The sequence below is a fragment of the Nycticebus coucang genome, chromosome 16 (genome assembly GCF_027406575.1).
Source record: "Nycticebus coucang isolate mNycCou1 chromosome 16, mNycCou1.pri, whole genome shotgun sequence".
NCBI lineage: Eukaryota > Metazoa > Chordata > Mammalia > Primates > Lorisidae > Nycticebus > Nycticebus coucang.
In genome coordinates this window covers 72,731,321-72,749,695 of record NC_069795.1, presented here as the reverse complement: position 1 = coordinate 72,749,695, position 18,375 = coordinate 72,731,321, and the positions used below count along the sequence as shown (strand labels likewise).

General features: G+C 50.0%; 1 protein-coding gene across 2 annotated transcripts in view; it reads right to left on the bottom strand.

Annotated features, from left to right (window-relative positions):
- Nucleotides 1–1,040: 1,040 nt before the first annotated feature.
- The window catches only part of PDIA5 (protein disulfide isomerase family A member 5), a 91,099-nt gene continuing 73,764 nt past the window's right edge, over nucleotides 1,041–18,375 (bottom strand). Inside the window, exons 12-17 of one of the 2 annotated variants that reach the window (XM_053564429.1) lie at nucleotides 17,009–17,079; nucleotides 16,322–16,482; nucleotides 12,880–13,010; nucleotides 7,958–8,028; nucleotides 1,648–1,782; nucleotides 1,041–1,267 (exon numbers count right to left, since the gene is read on the bottom strand). In XM_053564429.1, coding sequence (XP_053420404.1) covers nucleotides 1,187–1,267; nucleotides 1,648–1,782; nucleotides 7,958–8,028; nucleotides 12,880–13,010; nucleotides 16,322–16,482; nucleotides 17,009–17,079 — 650 coding nt within the window. In that variant the 3' untranslated portion in view covers nucleotides 1,041–1,186. The remainder of the gene's footprint in view (nucleotides 1,268–1,647; nucleotides 1,783–7,957; nucleotides 8,029–12,879; nucleotides 13,011–16,321; nucleotides 16,483–17,008; nucleotides 17,080–18,375) is intronic. The other variant, XR_008374861.1, reaches the window with a different exon arrangement.

The following is an 18,375-nucleotide window of genomic DNA, read 5'->3' as shown; positions in this document are numbered from 1 at the left end:
ACAGAACAAGGGCTCTCAAAGCCTTGACTGTATTTAAGGGAGCTGAGGATGGTGGTACCACAGTTGCACAGCCATGAGGAACTCTGAGGCTCTACCCTCCTCTCAGCACATCTGCCAGCAGGGAGGACTGAGCTAGGAGGTAGGGAACTGTCCAGGAAAGGAGGGCTGAAATAAGGCTGCCAAAGTTTGCCAGAGGTGCTGCAGTTTAGGGACTCACTGTCTGAGCTGCTTGAGGAATCCAAGTCTAAGACTTCTACTTCTGACCAAAGTTAAAATATGCAGAGCAAGTTTGCTCTACAGCCTGTGGAAAAATGCAGCCAAAACATGTCACAGGGTGCTGGGGAAAAATGCAGCCAAAACATGTCACAGGGTGCTGGGGCTCTGGCTGCACTGCTGGGCATAGGGCGGACTGGTCATGCTAGGATACCAAAGGCAGGAGGACCAGCAGGGAAGGTGGTCTGGGAAGAGATGTACGTACGCCGCAGGCACCATCCGCAGAAGGATAACAGGTCTGAGGTTATTTGGCCAGGGGAGGGGGCTGGGTAACGAATCTAACACTGCACACTGAGAATCTGCCCTCCCTTCCAGGCAGTGAGCTCAGAAAGCAGCCAACACAGAGGCCCCCTTCCCCCCCACCCTGAGTAGCAACTTAATTTTCTTTAAAGGGAGAGAAGAGGGAATGGAGAGGAAGAGAAGACAGAAACAGTTGGAGAAAAGAAATATGTAAATAAGTTTCATAGAAAACATACCCAAACTGAAAGAACGATGATCCAGAAAATGTTAATACCTGGTCTTGTTTGCTTCAGCATCCCTGGTTCCCTGATCATCTTAATGTAGTTCCTCTCTACAGCCTGTCATCTTCCAACAGGATATTCCATGGTCCAATTTCCCTGTTCTGGTCTCAGATGACTGACAAGGGCCAGCCAGACCCACAGGCACAGATGGGGCCCTGAGCACCGCCCAGAAGAGGTAGGATGGGGGAGAACATGAGCGTCCTCCCCCGTAGCAGAGGCTCCGTGAAAATAAACCACACCACCCAATAAAGGGTTTACTTTTATTTCAAAATTGTACAAAATGGCCACAAGCGGCTATAAAAAACTTTGTGTTCGGAACACATGGAAATTCAGAAAGAACAACAAAACAGGTATCATTCACAGTGTAATGGAAAAGCTTTCTGAGGCAGCAATTACAACTCTTCCTTCTTTTTCCTGAGTCTTTCATGGTCTCCCTCCTGGAGGGTTCGGATAAAATTGGTAAATCCCAATTCCTGCAGGGAAGGAAGGGAGAGAAAAAAACAAGGAACATTAACCCCTGAGCCAAATGTGCATTGTCACCCCCCACCCCCCAAATGCTCACTCCTGGCACAGAGGGAGGAGGGCCGACTGCTGGCATGCACGGGTCTGTGTGGCTTCTGAGGCCAGCCCTGAGAAGCAAACGAGGAACCTGGGTTCTGGGGCCAAGATTTCTGTGACAACCCTTGGGTCAAGCCTCTCTAGACGGAGGGCCCTGGGACCATCAGTGCGGTGTTCCAGCTGACTTCTGTGGATTCTGGGAAGCTGCCCTGTGCTGCCTCTCCTCACGACTGTTTCCCTACCCATCGGGGAGGAGGGACAGACATCTCTGGGCAGACACCTCTCCCCTACTTACCGTGCGGTCACTGTCATACTTTTCTACAAACTTCCCATAATGGTAGTAGTGGAAAGCGGGGTAGGCCTTGATGGCCTCCTGCTGACACAGTTCTTGGTTCTGCTCTTTGACGCAGTCAACAGCAGCACAGGCAATCTAGGGGGCAACGTGAGGGAGGGTCAGCACGGGCGTCCCCAGGCTGTGGCCTGGACTCCTCAATACACGGATTGTACACCTGGCCCACAATAGGAGCACACTTTGATTTTTCTTCCCAGGAGTAGGGATGAGTGGAACCAAAGCATCCTCAGCTCAAAACTCCTTTGAGACTGATGGTGCTTGTTTTAAATTTCTAAGGCAGATGGGTTAGGCTTCTGTGAGGCTCCGTGGTACTCGATTGTTTATCAACTAATATTTCCCAAACACCTGCTTTGGGGGGCAGTGTAGTACCATGGACAAGATCATCAAGAGCTGAGAAGTCAAATTTCTCAAGTGCAATCTTGGCTTGCCTATACGATTAAGACTTTGTATATAAAATCAGCACACTGTACCCCATAAATGCAGTAATGTACACAGTTATGATCTAATAAAAAAAAATAAAGAAGATACATTCTGAGAAAAAAAAAAAGACTTAGAAAATGACCCAGCATCTCAGTGCCTCAATTCCCTCAGCTGTAAAATGGGGATCATAATGACATGTAGGTGATGGGGGTAACATGAAGACTGAGTAAGACAATTCAGGTGAGGCCAATCAACAGAGGCGTAGCACAGGGCCAGTGGTCAGTAAAAGTCAGCTGCGATTATAATCATCCCTTCCAAACCCACACATAAGCTTTGTCCCAGCAGAAGGTAGGATACAGAGACCATCCAAACGGCGTGACGCGAGGCACAAGGCGGGTGGTCCGGGGTGCCCAGGGAACCTGGCTGAGTGGAGCAAGGGCACTCTGCACGACTGGCCATCTGAGACGAAACCCAGAGGATGAGGAGGAGAAAGCCAGGGGAGAGCACATTCCAGAAACCGAGAAGCAGCTCAGGATGACTACAGTAATCACAGTTTTTGGTCAGAAAGAGGTTCTCAAATTGGCCTTCCCCTTGCAAACCTAACAAACTCCACATGCTGGCTACCTTTTCCTCACCACTTGCTGCTCTTTCAAAATAAGTGGGTATAAAGCAGAATGTCTCTCCTGTTGGGGGTCACAAGCCAGGTGGGAAGGAGAGGGGGTCCATCAGCGGTAATAAGAAGTGTTATGGAAGGTGGAAGGGGAAGGGCAGACCTGATGAGAGCCCAGCCCTGTCATCAGGCAACGCTTACTGAAGCCCTGCCTCCTGTGTGCTGAGGCTATTCTGGATGTTAGGGGGACAAAGGTGACCTTGACAAAATCCAGTCATCAAGCAACTGCCACATAACAAATGAGATCATTTTAGATAGTGCCCAATGAATGCTTGGAAGAAATTAAAAGAGGGTGATTCAGTAAGATAATTTAAAATTGTTGAATAACCATGATTCACACAGTTCTTTGGCTGCTGGTTATACACACTTAGACAGATTCCCCCTTTCTAGATAGGAGAGCCCTGTAGGCCACCAGTGGCCACATTTGCTGATCACCTGGTGCCCATGTGAACTGCAGGAATGACAGCCAGAGTCAAGAGGAGGTGCTACCTCCCTGAGGGACCAATGGGCCACACTCACCCTCCTCTACCCTCACGCTCGCCTTCTGATCTTCAGCTCCGTAAGGTTCTATACAGCAAGACTTTGCAGAGCTGAGTTTACAAACTCACTGCACACAATCTGTATCTGGCTCTCAGTCCTGTTCTATTTGGCCCACATAGAATTTAACAAGAAAATAAATCTGAATTAGCTGCCAACATAGAAAAGGAGCCAGAAGATTTAATATAAAAATTTGGCTTTTCAGCTTCTCTTTAAAAGTCAGAAGACTTGATGGCACTTACCCTGCCTCCTGCAGGCAACAACTAGCTGGGGCAGAGAAGCAGCTGTCTCCTTTGAGTTGGCTAAATGTGTCCCTTGCCAGGTCCACATGGAGCCCAATTCACCTGGGCTGCCAGGCTGGCACCTATGGGCTTCTGAGAACCCCAGCTCACCCTTTGTGAATTATTAAGAAACATGAGGCAGATGCTCCTCTGGATGTGTTGAGAGGAGCAACACATCAAGGCAGGTGCTGTGGGGCTGGGCCTAGGGGACACGCGGTCTTCCTTTGCACGGCCGGCAATTGAGGGCCGTCTGTGTCCATCCTGGGCCAAGGCTGCTGTACCTCCACTACACTGTGAAAGTGCTGGATGAGATTGCTCCAGGCTGCTGCTCTCCCTGCATCCTCTTTAAATTATGAATTTAATTTGTATACATGCCCTGGAGCTATTGGAAACATAGTATATGATTTTATAAATCTACTAAATTAAAAATGTGTACTTATTCTGAATCACCTAACCTAGCTGCCAGCCACATACACAGAATGCAAAGGCAAATCCACACTCCACTTCCACAGAAGGGGAGACAAGTGCAATCCTCCCAAAGGAAGTGGCTTGGACTATTTGGAAAGAAGGCAGCAAATAAACCTCTTCTGAGTCATCCCAATCTCACCTGTCTAAACGCCTCCCTCCTTACGCTTAACTCAAGATCTGCACAGATCGCTTGCAGCACAGAATGAGAATTAATGACTTCTAGATTTGTCCTATGGTGGATGGTACGGGCTTCTGGGGCACACGCCGTCAGTGCCCTGCCATGTCACAGCACTTGCCATAGCACCTGCAACTGTCAGCCTGAGACCTTCCTCCCAGCCATGAGGAGCTGGACATAAGGCCAGACTTCCTTGACCACTGAGTGGGACAACTCTATGGCACATTTCCTGGTGAAGTCTCCCATGGGCCAGAGTCTCATCCACCTACAACACGCCTGATTTGGTTTCTGCCCTATCCCGCATCACTTTCTCTATCCCTTCTGGTGCTTCCTGAGACCAAATAAATCCCCTGCACATGAGCCCAGGTGCAGAGTCTGCTTCTGGGAGAACCCAAACCTGATTCTTTTTTCTTTCTTTTTTTTGGAGAGAGAGTTTTGCTCTGTTGCCCAGGATAGAGTGTCACAGCCTCCCCCTAGCTCACAGCAACCTAAAACTCCTACGTTCAAGCAATTCTCCTACCTCAGCCTCCTGAGGAGCTGGGACTATAGGCACCCACCACAATGCCTGGCTCATTTTTCTATTTTTAGCACAGACTCCTGAGCTCAAGCAATCCTACCACCTTGGCCTCCCAGAGTGCTAGGATTACAGGTATGAGCCACTACCCCTGGCCTTAAACTTGATTCTGACTCTGCCCTTTCCAGCTGAGGAACTCTGGGCCAGTACTTTAATCTCTCTAAGACTCAATCTCTCCTCATCTGCAAAATGAGGACTGTAATGGCACCTGGTTGAGTAAGATATCATGAAGACAAGATGACATGATGCTTTCAGAGAAAGAACAGCTCTCGGCAAACATCAAATAGGTTATTATTCCTTCGTTTAGTCAGGTGTACAGAGTTCTAAGGTGTCAAGACTGTGGGGAATTCAAAGACAAATGAGGAGGTTTCACTCCTGATGGGCAATAGCCAGCCTTGGACATAGGAGGACCTACACAATTGCTGGCTTCTAGGTGTGACATGGGCCAGTCACAAAGGAGGGATGACCTTCATGCAGCCAAGGGCAGCACTCCTGGGCCCACCCCTTTCCCCAGGCTGGGATGCTTTGATGTGCAGTGAGAGGGAAGCCCCACCTTGCCAGCCCACTGTGGGTCCTTGTCCTCCTTGCCCTTCAATAACACCGTCCAGTCCAACACTAACAGTTTGCAGTCCTTTCCCCACCAATGTGTCAACTGATAAAGTCCCCGAGTGAGCTCCTGGGAGGGGGGAGAGGCTCCCTAGCTAAAATATGAGCTGCTGCACACAGCTTTATTGATTCAGTAAAATAAATCTCTGCAGGAGCTAATATTGACTTTGGCTATGAAAATGGAAGTGAACAACCAACTGCATATTGATTGGGGAAGGAACAGAGACCAGCTTCTGGGTGGAAAAAAGGACACAATTCCAGCTAAGGGATCTAAATAAGGGGTGTTAAGAAGAACTGGGAGTCAGGAGACCCAGTTCTGACTGTCAATGACCTGCTGGGCATCCCTGGGCCAGGGACACAGCTTTATGGGCATTGATCCCCCATGAATAAAGGGAGAGGGGAGACAGGCCAGCAGTTCCTCACATACCAGCCTACGGCCAACACAAGAGCCAGCTCTTAAAAACCATAGATTTCTAGGTCCATCCCCCAGAGACTATGGTATCTGCAGGGTGGCACTCAATAGTTGTAGCACCATGCCTACAGCACTGAGTGGGCACCAGTAACTTTGCCCCAAGGGCTGGCTTCCCTGATATAAGTGCTACCCCCACGAGTGTCACCCCCAGGGTGGCCAGCTGCCTTGGACAGAGAGGTTAAGAAGTACATTCCTGAAAATGAGTGTGGGTGATCCTCAGCTTAGAACAAAGAAATTATAAGGAGAGACAGAAGGGATGAACCCAGGAAAAGGCCAGCAACATTACTGGTCCAAGTTAAGACAATGGGCTAGGCCTGCTGGCTCACGCCTGTAATCTCAGCACTTTGAGAGGCTAAGGTGGGAGAAATGCATTAGGCAAGGAGTTTGAGACCAGCCTGGGCAACATAAGCAAGACTTTGACTTTACAAAATAATTTAAAATTAGCTGAGCATGGTGGATCTTGCCTTATAGACCCAACTACTTGGGAGGCTGAAGCAGGAGACTTGCTTGAGCTCAAGAGTTTGAGGTTGCCATGAGCTGTGACTGTGCCACTATGCACTCTGGCCTGGAAGGCAGAGTGAGACCCTATCTCTTAAAAAAAAAAAAAACAACGAAGCAAGCAAAGGCAGGTATACCAGTGTCTCAGAAGAGGGTGTCTTCAGGACTCAGCGAAGGGGGAACAGGGGCTGGCTCTTAGCCCCACGGGAGACCTGGCTAGTCTGGCCTCCCCTGTACTGACGTGCATCAGGCCCCAGGAAGCCTCTAGGTGAGTGTGCAGACAGGTGCCATGTTAATGCCGGCTGTCCCTCCAGGGTTTCCCGAGCCACCCTGAGCCCTGGGGGGAACCGTGCCCTCTGATACCATACTTGCTCCTCAGCACAGCTGGGGGAAGCTACCCAGACCCCATGTAGGCCACAGGATCCCTCGCCAGGGCAACCAGCCACACCTTCATATGTGCCCAGGGCACCCAGTATTCTGGATGAGGGGTGATAGGAGCTGACATGGAATGACTGCTATTCCAGTCATAGGGACAGGCTGTGTTGGATGGCCCTGGGGTCCCCAGATCAGGAGCAACTACTGTGGTGTGCACAGGACCTGTGTGCACAAGTGGGTGGTGTGCACAAGTGGGTGGTATGGGAGATGGACATGGGAAGATCCCTCCTGCCACACTCCTCTCAGTGCTGGGCAAATGGTGAGCAGAAGAGGAAAAATGTTTCTGGTCCTTGTACTTCTTCCTGGGCACAGCTGTGGCTTGTGGGTAATGATGGGAGGGTCCATGGGTCTGGGTCTAAGTGGGAATCTGGTCCCTGGTTTGTGCTCATTCTCCACGCATGTGTCTGTCCCCAGCCTGGCTTCCTCTGACTCACTGTCCCTGTACAGCTCTCACTATTCCATCTCTGCCACACCTTCTTGGCCAGAGGTGGTCTCAGGGCTGAGAAGAGCCTTCGCAGGCCCCTATCCCAGTACCCTGTATATTGTGGATGAGAAGGGACTCGAGGACTGGGAGTTGATCTGACTCTTCCCTTGCCCCATAAACCTCTCCCGGCAGCAGCCCCGCTGCCTGGTGGCCGGTGCTGCGTAGGGGACGCGCTGGCGGCCCACACTTTAATCCAATCTGTAGCTCTAGCTTGTTAATTTTATGCTTCACCAGTTGGCAGCTGCAGGAGCCTTTCATGTAGGCAGGACAGGATTCCACTGACACGGCCTTGCTCTCCTTCACCCTGGTCTCCTCCAGTTGATTTTGTTAAATTTTTTAATTTGTATTTTCAATTATATAAGTAATGCATGACTACAATCCTACTGTAAAAAGGTTCAAACACCGAAAGAATAAACAGATGAGTCCTTTTACCAGCCCTCTCCTCCAAGAGTATGCTGATTTTGCAGCATGAATCCAGCCTGCTCTATCCTGCCTTGTCCTGTTCCCAAGGAATCCCTTTCTTCCAGGTCTTAGCAGCACTGTGCCCTTTTAGGGATGGGGACCTGAATGGGAGGAAGGAAGGTGTAGGAATCTGTTGGAGGCAGGATTAGAAATGAAGAGGAGTAGCCTTACCTTCCGGTCATCTTTGAAGGTGTCAGCAGTGGCAGTAAAGTGCGGAATGACCTTTTTGCAGTGTGGGCACCCTGCATGAGGGGAGGAGAGAGCACACAGGACATGGTGTGGTGCATGCGGGGAGGCCGCAGAGCCAGGGGTACCTCCAGAACCCAAGAGAGGCCTTTCTAAGAGCCCCTCCTCTGCCACCCCACTGTCAGGGTTCAGGTGTCAGCCTTGCCACTTAAACCACTGTTCCCCATGTCTAATCTGTCAACTGGGGGACTTTGTAGGAGCTCCTGACAAACGCAGCAAGTAGGGTTTGCTCCTGTCTAGGCTGGGGGGAAAGTCCCTGAGGTCTGGTGCTGTAGATTCCTTCCACAGATGCAGAAAAGCCTGATCCAGGGTGGAGAAGGATTCTCTGAGCCTGTTACCATTTCCTTGCCTCAGTGACTGAAGACACCTGGGCTGGGAAATGCAGGAGTGGGGTTTGGGAGTGATCACTCTGGCTGCCTTCATGCTTTCTGCTAACTTCCACATCTCCCATCCCAGGTTGACAGTCGCCAACCAGGCCTCTGGTCCCCAGGCTCTCTTTCCACTCTTTGTTCTGCAATCAACTTGAACCTCAAAGCCCAGAACACTGGGCCACGGTCAGGTTAACAGGAAGACAACTACAGGGAGTCATCAGATAGTCCCCAACCCCCCCGACACTTCCTGTCCCAGGGAGAAAGCCTATCAGAGTGGAGAGGGTCTGTGAGCCACACTGGTGCCCCCTCCCCTTGACTCATTAATCGTTCGCCCAGAGCCCCTCCAGCTCTGACAACAGTGACTGAGGAGCAGAGGAGGGACCTGTGTGGGGGCTACTTTCTCCTCCTGACCCAGTAAGCCCAGGATGCTGCAGGCTGCTCTTGCCCCTCCCTCAGCATTGACAGACCAGAAAACTCAAACCCACCTCGTCTCTCAGCCATCCCCAGACAGTGAAAAGAACTGTCAAGAGGGCAGAAGGGCTTTGAGGGGAAGATTTCCCCAACCATGGTAATTAATTCTGATCAGAAGCAGGAGGGAGGGGTTACATGCCCCATCTGGAGACCTGGCTCCCGCCCACAACCTCCTGACATGGGCCAGCATGCAGAGCTCCTACAGCCTTGGAAAAGCAGAGATGACAGGGCAGGCACAGAAATGGTTCATCTGGTTTCTCCTTTTAAAATATGATAATAATAACTGGCATTTCAAAAGGTTTTATGAAATAAAATTAAGACTAAGCTACAAGTTTAATCTGAATTTAGTACTTGAGCGAGTTCCTGAGATGGGCAGGACCACCCATATGGCCCAGCTGGCAGAGTGGCCAGCTGGCCCAGATCAGCATCAGGGAGGGGGCTTCAAGGGATTTTCCCAACATGTGACACAGAAGGAGTAGAAGATACCTGGGCTGGTTACAGGTTATAACACAACTAATGAGACAAGGTGCTTAGCATAGCCCAACTCATGGCAGAGACTGGACGGATGATTTTTCTTTCTTCTTGAGATAGAGTCTCACTATGTCACCCTAGGTAGAGGGTCATGGCGTCACAGCTTATAGCAACCTCTAACTCTTGGTCCCAAGCTATTCTCTTGCCTCAGACTCCCAAGTAGCTGGGACTAAAGATGCCTGCCACAACGCCCAGCTATTTTTTGTTGTAGTTGTTATTGTTCGGCAGGCCCACACTGGGTTGGAACCCGCCAGCCCTGATATATGTGGCCGGTACTGTAACCACTGAGCTATGAGTGCCAAGCCTGGATGGATGATTTTTTAATGCTTCTAATAATAACTACAATAACACTTAACTAATTTGACCTAACAGAGGGAAAAACAACTAAAATTCATGAAAATGTCATACTAGAAAGGAAGGATTTTACATCATTTTCGAAACACTTGAAGAGCACAATCTGCTGGTTAACAAGGGACATCAAAGACACGTCTACAGGCAGCTGCAGGCCCTGCTTGAAAATAACTCACCCCTTCCTCAAAATCTGGTTTCACTACTCATTGTTCCTTTTTAACTGGGTTGCTTATTGAAAGCATAAAGGTAGCTGTCAGCCTGGTGCAAATTCCTGTTACTATCAATTTAAAATCTCCTGGCCTGAGATTAATAACCTTCTGTTGCATCTAATGTTCTCATTATCCAAAAGAAAGAGCATGATAGATTAGTAACTGGAAGGCAGGTTGTTTTAGAAAGTGCATGAAGATGTTTCCAAGCCATGGGCCAGTAGGGGCATTATTATTATTATGTTTTTAATTTGGGCTTTCTAAAACAAAGGTCTCACCTGTGGGTATTAGGAAACCAAAGAGGCCTCCTAGGGTGGGAAGAGAGGAGCAAAGTCTGAGGACAGGATGGAAAATTCCAATTCTAGGGACACAGCCAAGCTGGTGGAAGAGGGCAGTCACTGTGACCAGACCACTTAGAGTACAGGGAATAAGACATTAGGAGGAAGATGTGGGTGCAGACACAGGGGAGCTGGGATGTGGGCTGAGGCAGATGTGACGGGAGCAGGGTGCAGAAATAGGCTTTTGTTTTTTACTTTGCACCTTCATGAGATGTTTCTCTTTTCTGTAGTGATTATATTCTTTACATAAAATAACTGTAACATGGGCGGTGCCTGTGGCTCAGTCGGTAAGGTGCCAGTCCCATATACCGAAGGTGGCGGGTTCAAACCCGGCCCTGGCCAAACTGCAACCAAAAAATAGCCGGGCGTTGTGGCGGGCGCCTGTAGTCCCAGCTACTTGGGAGGCTGAGGCAAGAGAATCGCTTAAGCCCAGGAGTTGGAGGTTGCTGTGAGCTGTGTGAGGCCACGGCACTCTACCGAGGGCCATAAAGTGAGACTCTGTCTCTACAAAAAAAAAAAACAAAAAACTGTAACATGTGTTATATACTATATTTATATACATTAAAGTAAATAGTATTATTTAAAATAATCTTTTTTTGTCCTATAGTCTTCCTCCTTAAATCAACCAATAAAGATGTTATGTCCCCGCACTTACTGGGGTAAGATTTAGGGACAGAAAAACGTGGTAAGAGAGAGGAAGAAACTCTAAGGACTAATCCCTTTGCTAGAAGCTGAGTCACTTGGTGACACTGCCCTGAATGGGTTGGGTTTGGAGTTTTGTTGGAGTAGATTGTGAACTCCTTCAGGTCTGGCAGGGACATTATCTCCTTCCCTCGTATCCTGAGCCTGGGATATGGCCCAGCACAGAGCTGTCATTTCTTTTTTGTTTGTTTGAGACAGTGTCTCTCTCTGTTGCCTTGGGTAGAGTGCTGTGGTGTCATAACTCATGACAACCTCAAACTCTTCGGCTGAAGTCATCCTCTTGCCTCTGCTCCTAAGTTGCTGGGACTATAGGCGACCGCCACAAAGCACCACTATTTTTAGAGATGGGGTCTTAACTCTTGCTCAGGCTGGTCTCGAACTCCTGAGCTCAAGCAATCCACCTGCTTCAGCCTCCCAGAATGCTAGGATTACAGGCATGAGCCACCGCGCCTAACTAGAACTGTCATTTGATGAAGGAAGAAAAGAAAGAAGGAAGGATATTGATCTTCAGCAGCCCAGCAAAGCAGGAGTCACTAGCCCAGTGTCCCTGAGGACCAGGAACTTGCCTGCCCAGCAGAGGTGGGGATTTGTGCGTGTCATGATGCCCTGTGGTCAGGAAGCGGCTGGCGAGGGGCAGTGGGAATGCCAGGGCCCTGGCCCCGAGGTCACAGGTAAGAAGGCCTGCTCTGGGTAAACATTTAGTTGGACTTTGTAAAGTCCCCCAGTGGCTGGTCTTTAGCCAGGTTCTCGCTCGCTACTGTGAATGCTCTCTTGTTGGACTGCGTGTATGACAGTAAGAGAGAGCGTGAGCCCACTCGCACGTGCCACCCAGGCTGCAGAACGGCCTGTCACTAAGTTGCCACTTGGCTTGGGCAAGGCTCAGTCCACCCTGCACTATTCTGCCCAGACGGAAGGTATCTCAAAACCCACCCAGGCTTCTAGGCGCACACCTCGGCAGCTGACGATGGCGAGAAGCTCCCCAAGGAACTGAGGAAGCACAAGTTCCGCTCCGAGGGTGCCAGGCAGAAAGGGAGGGGGCTGAGAGCCCAGACATAACACGTCACAGATTACTGATACTTGAAAGGTGGGGGCAGGGCTCCACAGGACAGCTGGCTACAACCCAGCGGGCTTATGACTAGATGGAGCCTCTCTGTAGACTGCGGCTTTATTATCCCCACTCCATTAAGCTGAGCCGTAACCTGGGGGAGAGAGAGAAGGGCAGCAGGAGAGTGGGGAAGTCTCAGAACCTTTCCTTTTAAGTATCAGTTAACAACTTCGAAATGGGAATACATGAAACCTGAGGTCACAAACACCAATGTCAGCGGACGGGTTACTTCCCCAACTTAAGCTTTGATGAAAACGAGAATTACATGGAGCTCAGGAGTGCGGATGCCTGTGCCTACACTACAGCTTCAGGTCACCTGGGAGGGTTGGAGACAGGGTTCCTTCATGGGCTTCTTTTTTTTTTGCGTTTTTTGGCTGGGGCTGGGTTTGAACCTACCACCTCTGGCATATGGGGCCAGCGCCCCATCCCTTTGAGCCACATGGGCTTCAGCAGAGGAGGCAGCAGCTGAAGGGTGGGAAGGACGTGGCCGGGTGAGCGGCAGGCAGCCCAAGAAGCCCAGGGACAGGGAGGGATAGGCAGGGGGCTTGCAGACTGACATGAGAAGGTTTCCCCAGAATGATGGAGACCATACAGGGCCGACACAGGGAGGCCCGGACTTTTAAGGACCCCTCAACTTGGAATGAAATCGGGGAGCCTGGCTCTTAAGAGAGATGACCCCGGAATTGAATCTCGGCTGCCCTAGTCCCCAGGTGGTGCACTCGGGCCAGGCCCTCCCTTCCCTCAGCCCTCAGTGAGCACCCGAGCTACTTACAGGGTGCGTAGAACATGACCAAGGTGTGCTTCTTCTTCTTCAGGGTCTCCCGGAAGGTGGCCCCCAGCAGATGCAGCACGCTGGTCTGCTGCTCTTCCCACGTGGGCTCTGGAGGTGGGGGGGCCTGAGGGCTGCAAGAAGTCAGGGGAGGAATGGTTTATGAAGTGAAGTGAATGTATGATGCCCCATAATCATATCACTGTATACACTTATGATTTAATAAAAAAATTAAAAAAAAAAAAAAAAAAAAAAAAAAGAAGTCAGGGGAGGGGGAAGCAGTCATGAGAGATCTGGTGAGCAAACCCACCCCCGGACGACCCAGGGAACACGCATGAAGAAATCACCGCATTCCTTCCAACAGTTCATTTTCGAACCTCAGATTAAACACGAACACATCTATACCATCAGCAAAGATACTCCAATCCCCCTGCGGAGCTGAGTAAGGAGCCATTTTGTGAAGCTGTGCAAGCCCGGTCCCGTTTTAGGGCAAGGCAGCCTCTCTGGAGTGGGCCCTGTCTCCTCACCCACCGCAGGTGGAGAACCTCCCCGATCCTGCTGCCCAGCCCTCCTACCTCCCTCCTCTGGGACTCTAAATGACAGTCCATTATCTTCTTCTTGCTCCTCAGCCTTTGTTCTGGTAGAGATAGCGTGGGCCAAGGAGGTGGGTCTAGGTTCAAATCCAGGTTATTTACCAGTGTGTGGCCTTAGGTAAGTTACCACACCCTGCAAGCCTCCATTTGAGGACAATGGTACTCACTTTTGGGATCTTTAGGAAGAGCAGAGACAGTGTGTGTGAAGCACCTAGTCTGTCGGGAATTAATATTTACTGAGCCACTAGACGTTCCAATAAATGGCGGGCATTAAATACATGCTTGTAACTGACAAGTAAGGCTCTCCAGGGTCTTTCAAAAGCCTTTGCTCCCTTGTAGCAAGGGAGTGACCACTCTACAACCCAACTTCCCTCTTTCCCTTCTCCGAGAAGTGTCTCTGGGGAGGGAGCACAGCACACTTTCATGTTCAACCACACCACCTCTGCACCACCTGGCTCCTGCCCACCAGGCCTGGCCTTCTCACCCTCGCCCCCCACACGTGTGATCTTTTCTCTTCTTCCTATTGGGAGCCCCTGTATTCTCAAAAGATCTCATCTGTCTGTGTGGCTCCAGTGATCCCTGGGGCCGAGGATAATTTGAGCCCTGACTTTTCATCCAAACCCCATTAACTCTGGGTGATTTTTAGGCATTTCCAGCTAGAGGTCCCATTGTCACCTTAAACCCACCATGACTTTATTCATTATGCTTCACTCCTTCTCCACACCTCCCAGACCAGTTTTCCTCACTTCTCTGTTGCAGTTACTGGCTCCGCTGTGCTGGTAACTGAGATCCGCCCTTCCCAGCCGTCCTGTCTTCCTCCTGGCTCCAGGGTTAACACCAGCCACCTGACCTTTCTGCTCTGTGATTTCTTTCCCTGAATGGGGCCTCCCTGGGCTGGCCTGCTGGCAGGCACGACTCAGTTACGCATAGCGCAGCCACCTGTGCACACGCCTGGAGACACCATCCACCTTGCCTGACACTGTCTGCTCGACCTGCTTCTAGGCGACAAGTCTCCGTTTTCCACCCCAGAGACATCTGCTGTTCACGCTCCACCTGAAGGATCCCTTCTGAGAGCCCTAAAAAACTACTATTTGTCCCTGGACAAGGCACTTAACATCAATGAAATAAGAATAAAAACTCTGGCCTTAGGAGGACTTTGATGATGACAAACAGCTTCCTTTGTTTGAGTATTTTCATATCATGCACTGTGCTAAGCACTTTTTACAACAGTCTAATTTAATATTCTAGATAGGTCTATGGGGAAAGTATTATCTCTATTTTACAGATGGGAAACTGGGTTTATAGGGGCCAAGTAGGTGGCTCAGGGTCACGAGACTGGAGTGCAGGTCTCTGATTGCAAAGCCCCCACTCTTAACTCAGTGCTTCCCAGGCCCTCCATAGCAGGGGCTAAGCACAGGAAGGACAGACAGCCTCTGTCTAGGACTCGGAGCACTGAATAGCAACAATCAATGCTTCCAATCCCCTTGGCTCCACACACATGTCCATGTACCACAGGGACCTTGCCTGACCCCAACCCACTTGGTCCCTCCCACTGAACCAGCCTTGGCACAAGAGTGAGGCTGGAGAAGCAGGTGTCCATCAGCCACCTGCTTCAGACACAAGAAGGCCTCAAGGAGTGGGTACTTTGTCTCTTTTGGAAGAAAATCACCACTCTCCCCTGGTCCCTGAAACAATGGCCTGGCAACTCTTAGAATCATCCCTCAGCGGATGAGCAGGACAAAGTGGGAGGCATGTCTCATTTAGGGAAGAGGAGCTGGGCCAGGACCCCATCAGCCCACTCACGCCCAGCCAGAGGCCTCTTGGGACAATACTGGTAACTTTGCTCCCACTCCATAAGCTGGTGTTTCTCGGAACATCATGGCTCAGGGACCCATCCACACCTCCTGAAGCAAAGCTTCAGGGACAGGAGCCCCAGAACCTATGTTTTGAATAAGCACCTCATACCAGCTGATGACTACATAAATCCAAGTTTGAGGACCAACATCCCAACAATGGAATACAGACTGTATGAGTTGAACTGTGTCCTCCTCAAATTCATACATTAAAGTCCTAATGCCCAGTACGTCAGGATGTGACGATACCTGTATTTGGAGATAGAGCCTTTTAAGGGATAATTAAGTTATGATGATGTATTGGAACAGGACGTGGTATCCTTATAGGAAAAGGAGATTAGGTCACAAACACACAGAGTAAAGACCATAGCCAAGGAGAGAGGCCTCAGAAGAAACTAGACCCTGCTCTTGGACAATGTCTAGTTTCAAGATCAAAACTTGAAATCTTGATCTTGGACCTGCAGCCTCTAGAATTACAAATAAATAAACTTCTGTTGTAAAGCCACTAGGTCTATGCTAATCTGTTTAGTGACCCCAGCAAACTGAGACATAGGCTGAAGGGTGCTTCAAAATCTTTATCCTCAACCCAAGACACCCTGGCCTGCACTGTGGACCCTGCAGGAGGCCCAGCCAACCACCAGCAAACTTGGGGCAAAATGAGTCCAGTTCTGGGCATTAAGAGCTTTGTGTTCCATTCATTTGTCAAAGGGGATAGAGCAAACTGCAGAGATGGACCTGGAGCCAAAGAGACTGAGAGGGAGAAAGGGGAACCCATGGCTCAGTGGAGCAGATGGAGCTGCAGCCAGAGGGGCTGCCAGTGACCTGCTGCATCAGGACATGGGACCAGCACATGAGGAATGGCTGCAGGAAGACAAATTATGGCTCCTGAGGGTCCTGAGCCCAGGACAGAGGACCATGAAGTTTGCTGCTTCTTTCCAAGTCATCTCCAGTAGCCGATAGCCAGCAGCTAAGTCATACAATCAAGATCATAAAACTTACTTTTGCATCCACTCAATAAACTTCTTCTTTGTTCTGAGCACAGGGACTGCATATTTCTCTCCATTCTTAAAATACTTCAGTGTAGGGAACTCTGAGATGTGGAATCTTTCTGCCAGGACCTTGTTGACAGTCACATCGACAGCTGCAAGGACACCAGAGCTCTGGGATGGGGGAAAGGCCAACCATGCATTACAGCCTCAGACGCAGTGCTGACGGAGCAGAGGGGCCCAGGTGCTGGCTTCCCAAACCCATCCCAGACCTGCTGGAGTTTCACTGGCAGTAGCTAGCCTCATGGGCTCCTAGTCCCAGGGAACAATTGAACCTTGGCATGACCGTTAATTTTCATTTTGGGGCTGAGATGAGGCCTTTGAATCTGCCCCATTGGCTATGTTGGGCAGACACGGCTAACAGCCAGGGACCTAGAAGGGGGAGTAGGCAGAGATCAGCTGGACAGGCATGTGAACATGGCCCCAAAGTCCTTCTACCACCTTGATCCCTGGCATCCCCCCCACCCCCACCCCCATGCACAGTCTGACCAAGATATGACTACTGGGGGACACAGAGGCACTGCAGGCCTCCAAGGGCTCGGAGAGCTGCCGCAGGGCTTGCAGGGAAAGTTGTTGTGATGATGTCACATGCAGTGATTATTTAGAAAAGAATGGCGAGGGGTCAGGAAAGGAAACTTACATCTGCTTCGCCATGGAGGACTTCTGCTGCCTTCTCAAACTCCGGCTTCATTTTCTTACAGTGTCCACACCCTGTGGGGAGAGAGCAAGAAAAACCATTCCCCTGGCATGCAGCCCCAGCCCCAGGGGTGTTCTCCTGCACCAAACTCTGTAAGCGAGCTCAGCCCCATTCCCAGACACCAGGGGTACCTGGGAGGAAAGAAGACTACGCGCCAGCTCGAGGAAAGAAATCTTTCCCTAGTCCACCTGAAGTATGGTGGTGTTGGGGGAAAGTATGCAAGGGACAAAGTGGAATAACTACAACAACACTGGTGTGCCAGGTACTGATCACAAGCTTTGTATCTTCATGATAGCCCCTAAAGGTAGGAAAACTCAGGCACGGAGCGTGGATGACTCCCAAGGTCATATACACAGCCAGGGGCAACAGGGCTGAGCGAAGTGGACGGAGGTCCCAGCCCAGCAACATGTGTTTCCCTGTTATCTTCTCTGGGAAGAAGGGAGTCTGTGGCCTTGAGCTGGAAATAAAAATTCACAGAAGCAAAGGTATGGAGAGAAATTAAGTTCCAATTGTCCCCACATGATACGACAGGGTTTGACTTGTTTCCAAAATGAATGGCATTTTCTTGAGATAAAGACCGCTTTGTCCTTTCCTATACAACAATATGAGTGAGTGCAATAAGATGTCATGAATAATAAAATTTGATATATTAGAAGGAAAATAAGCACGCTGTGTAGATGATGGACATCAGCATTTATAAATAATGTTTATGTATTAGAAAGAATACTGTCTAGCTTCAAATGTTGGAAGGGCTGGGAGGCAAGAGGTCCCTATTGGGTCAGACTAGAGGCTGTTTGAAAGGTAAGGACCTGGCTGTGTGGGGACCATGCATATACTAGGCTCAGAGGGTGACAGGATGTGACTCAACCTTCTGGGGGAGTGCTACTGTGTGGGAGCAAGATTGTTAAGAAAAAGAAAGACAAGAAGAAAGGAAGACAGAAAGTCCCACACTAGCATTATCAGAGAAGTTCTAAGAGACCTCCCATGCTCTCCCAGAAGCCCTCAGAGCCACAGAATCAGCTTCTTGCTTCCAACTGAGCCCTCGGCCAGGATGAAAGCTGTCTCCTTCCAGGTTGTTCCCTACAGAGCTCAACTCCAGATGGCACTAAAACACGAACATATCTCTTTCTTTCTTTTTTTTTTTTTTTTGTAGAGACAGAGTCTCACTTTACCGCCCTTGGTAGAGTGCCATGATGTCACAGGACTCACAGCAACCTCCAGCTCTTGGGCTTCCGCGATTCTCCTGCCTCAGCCCCCCAAGCAGCTGGGACTACAGGTGCCCGCCACAACGCCCGGCTATTTTTTTTTGT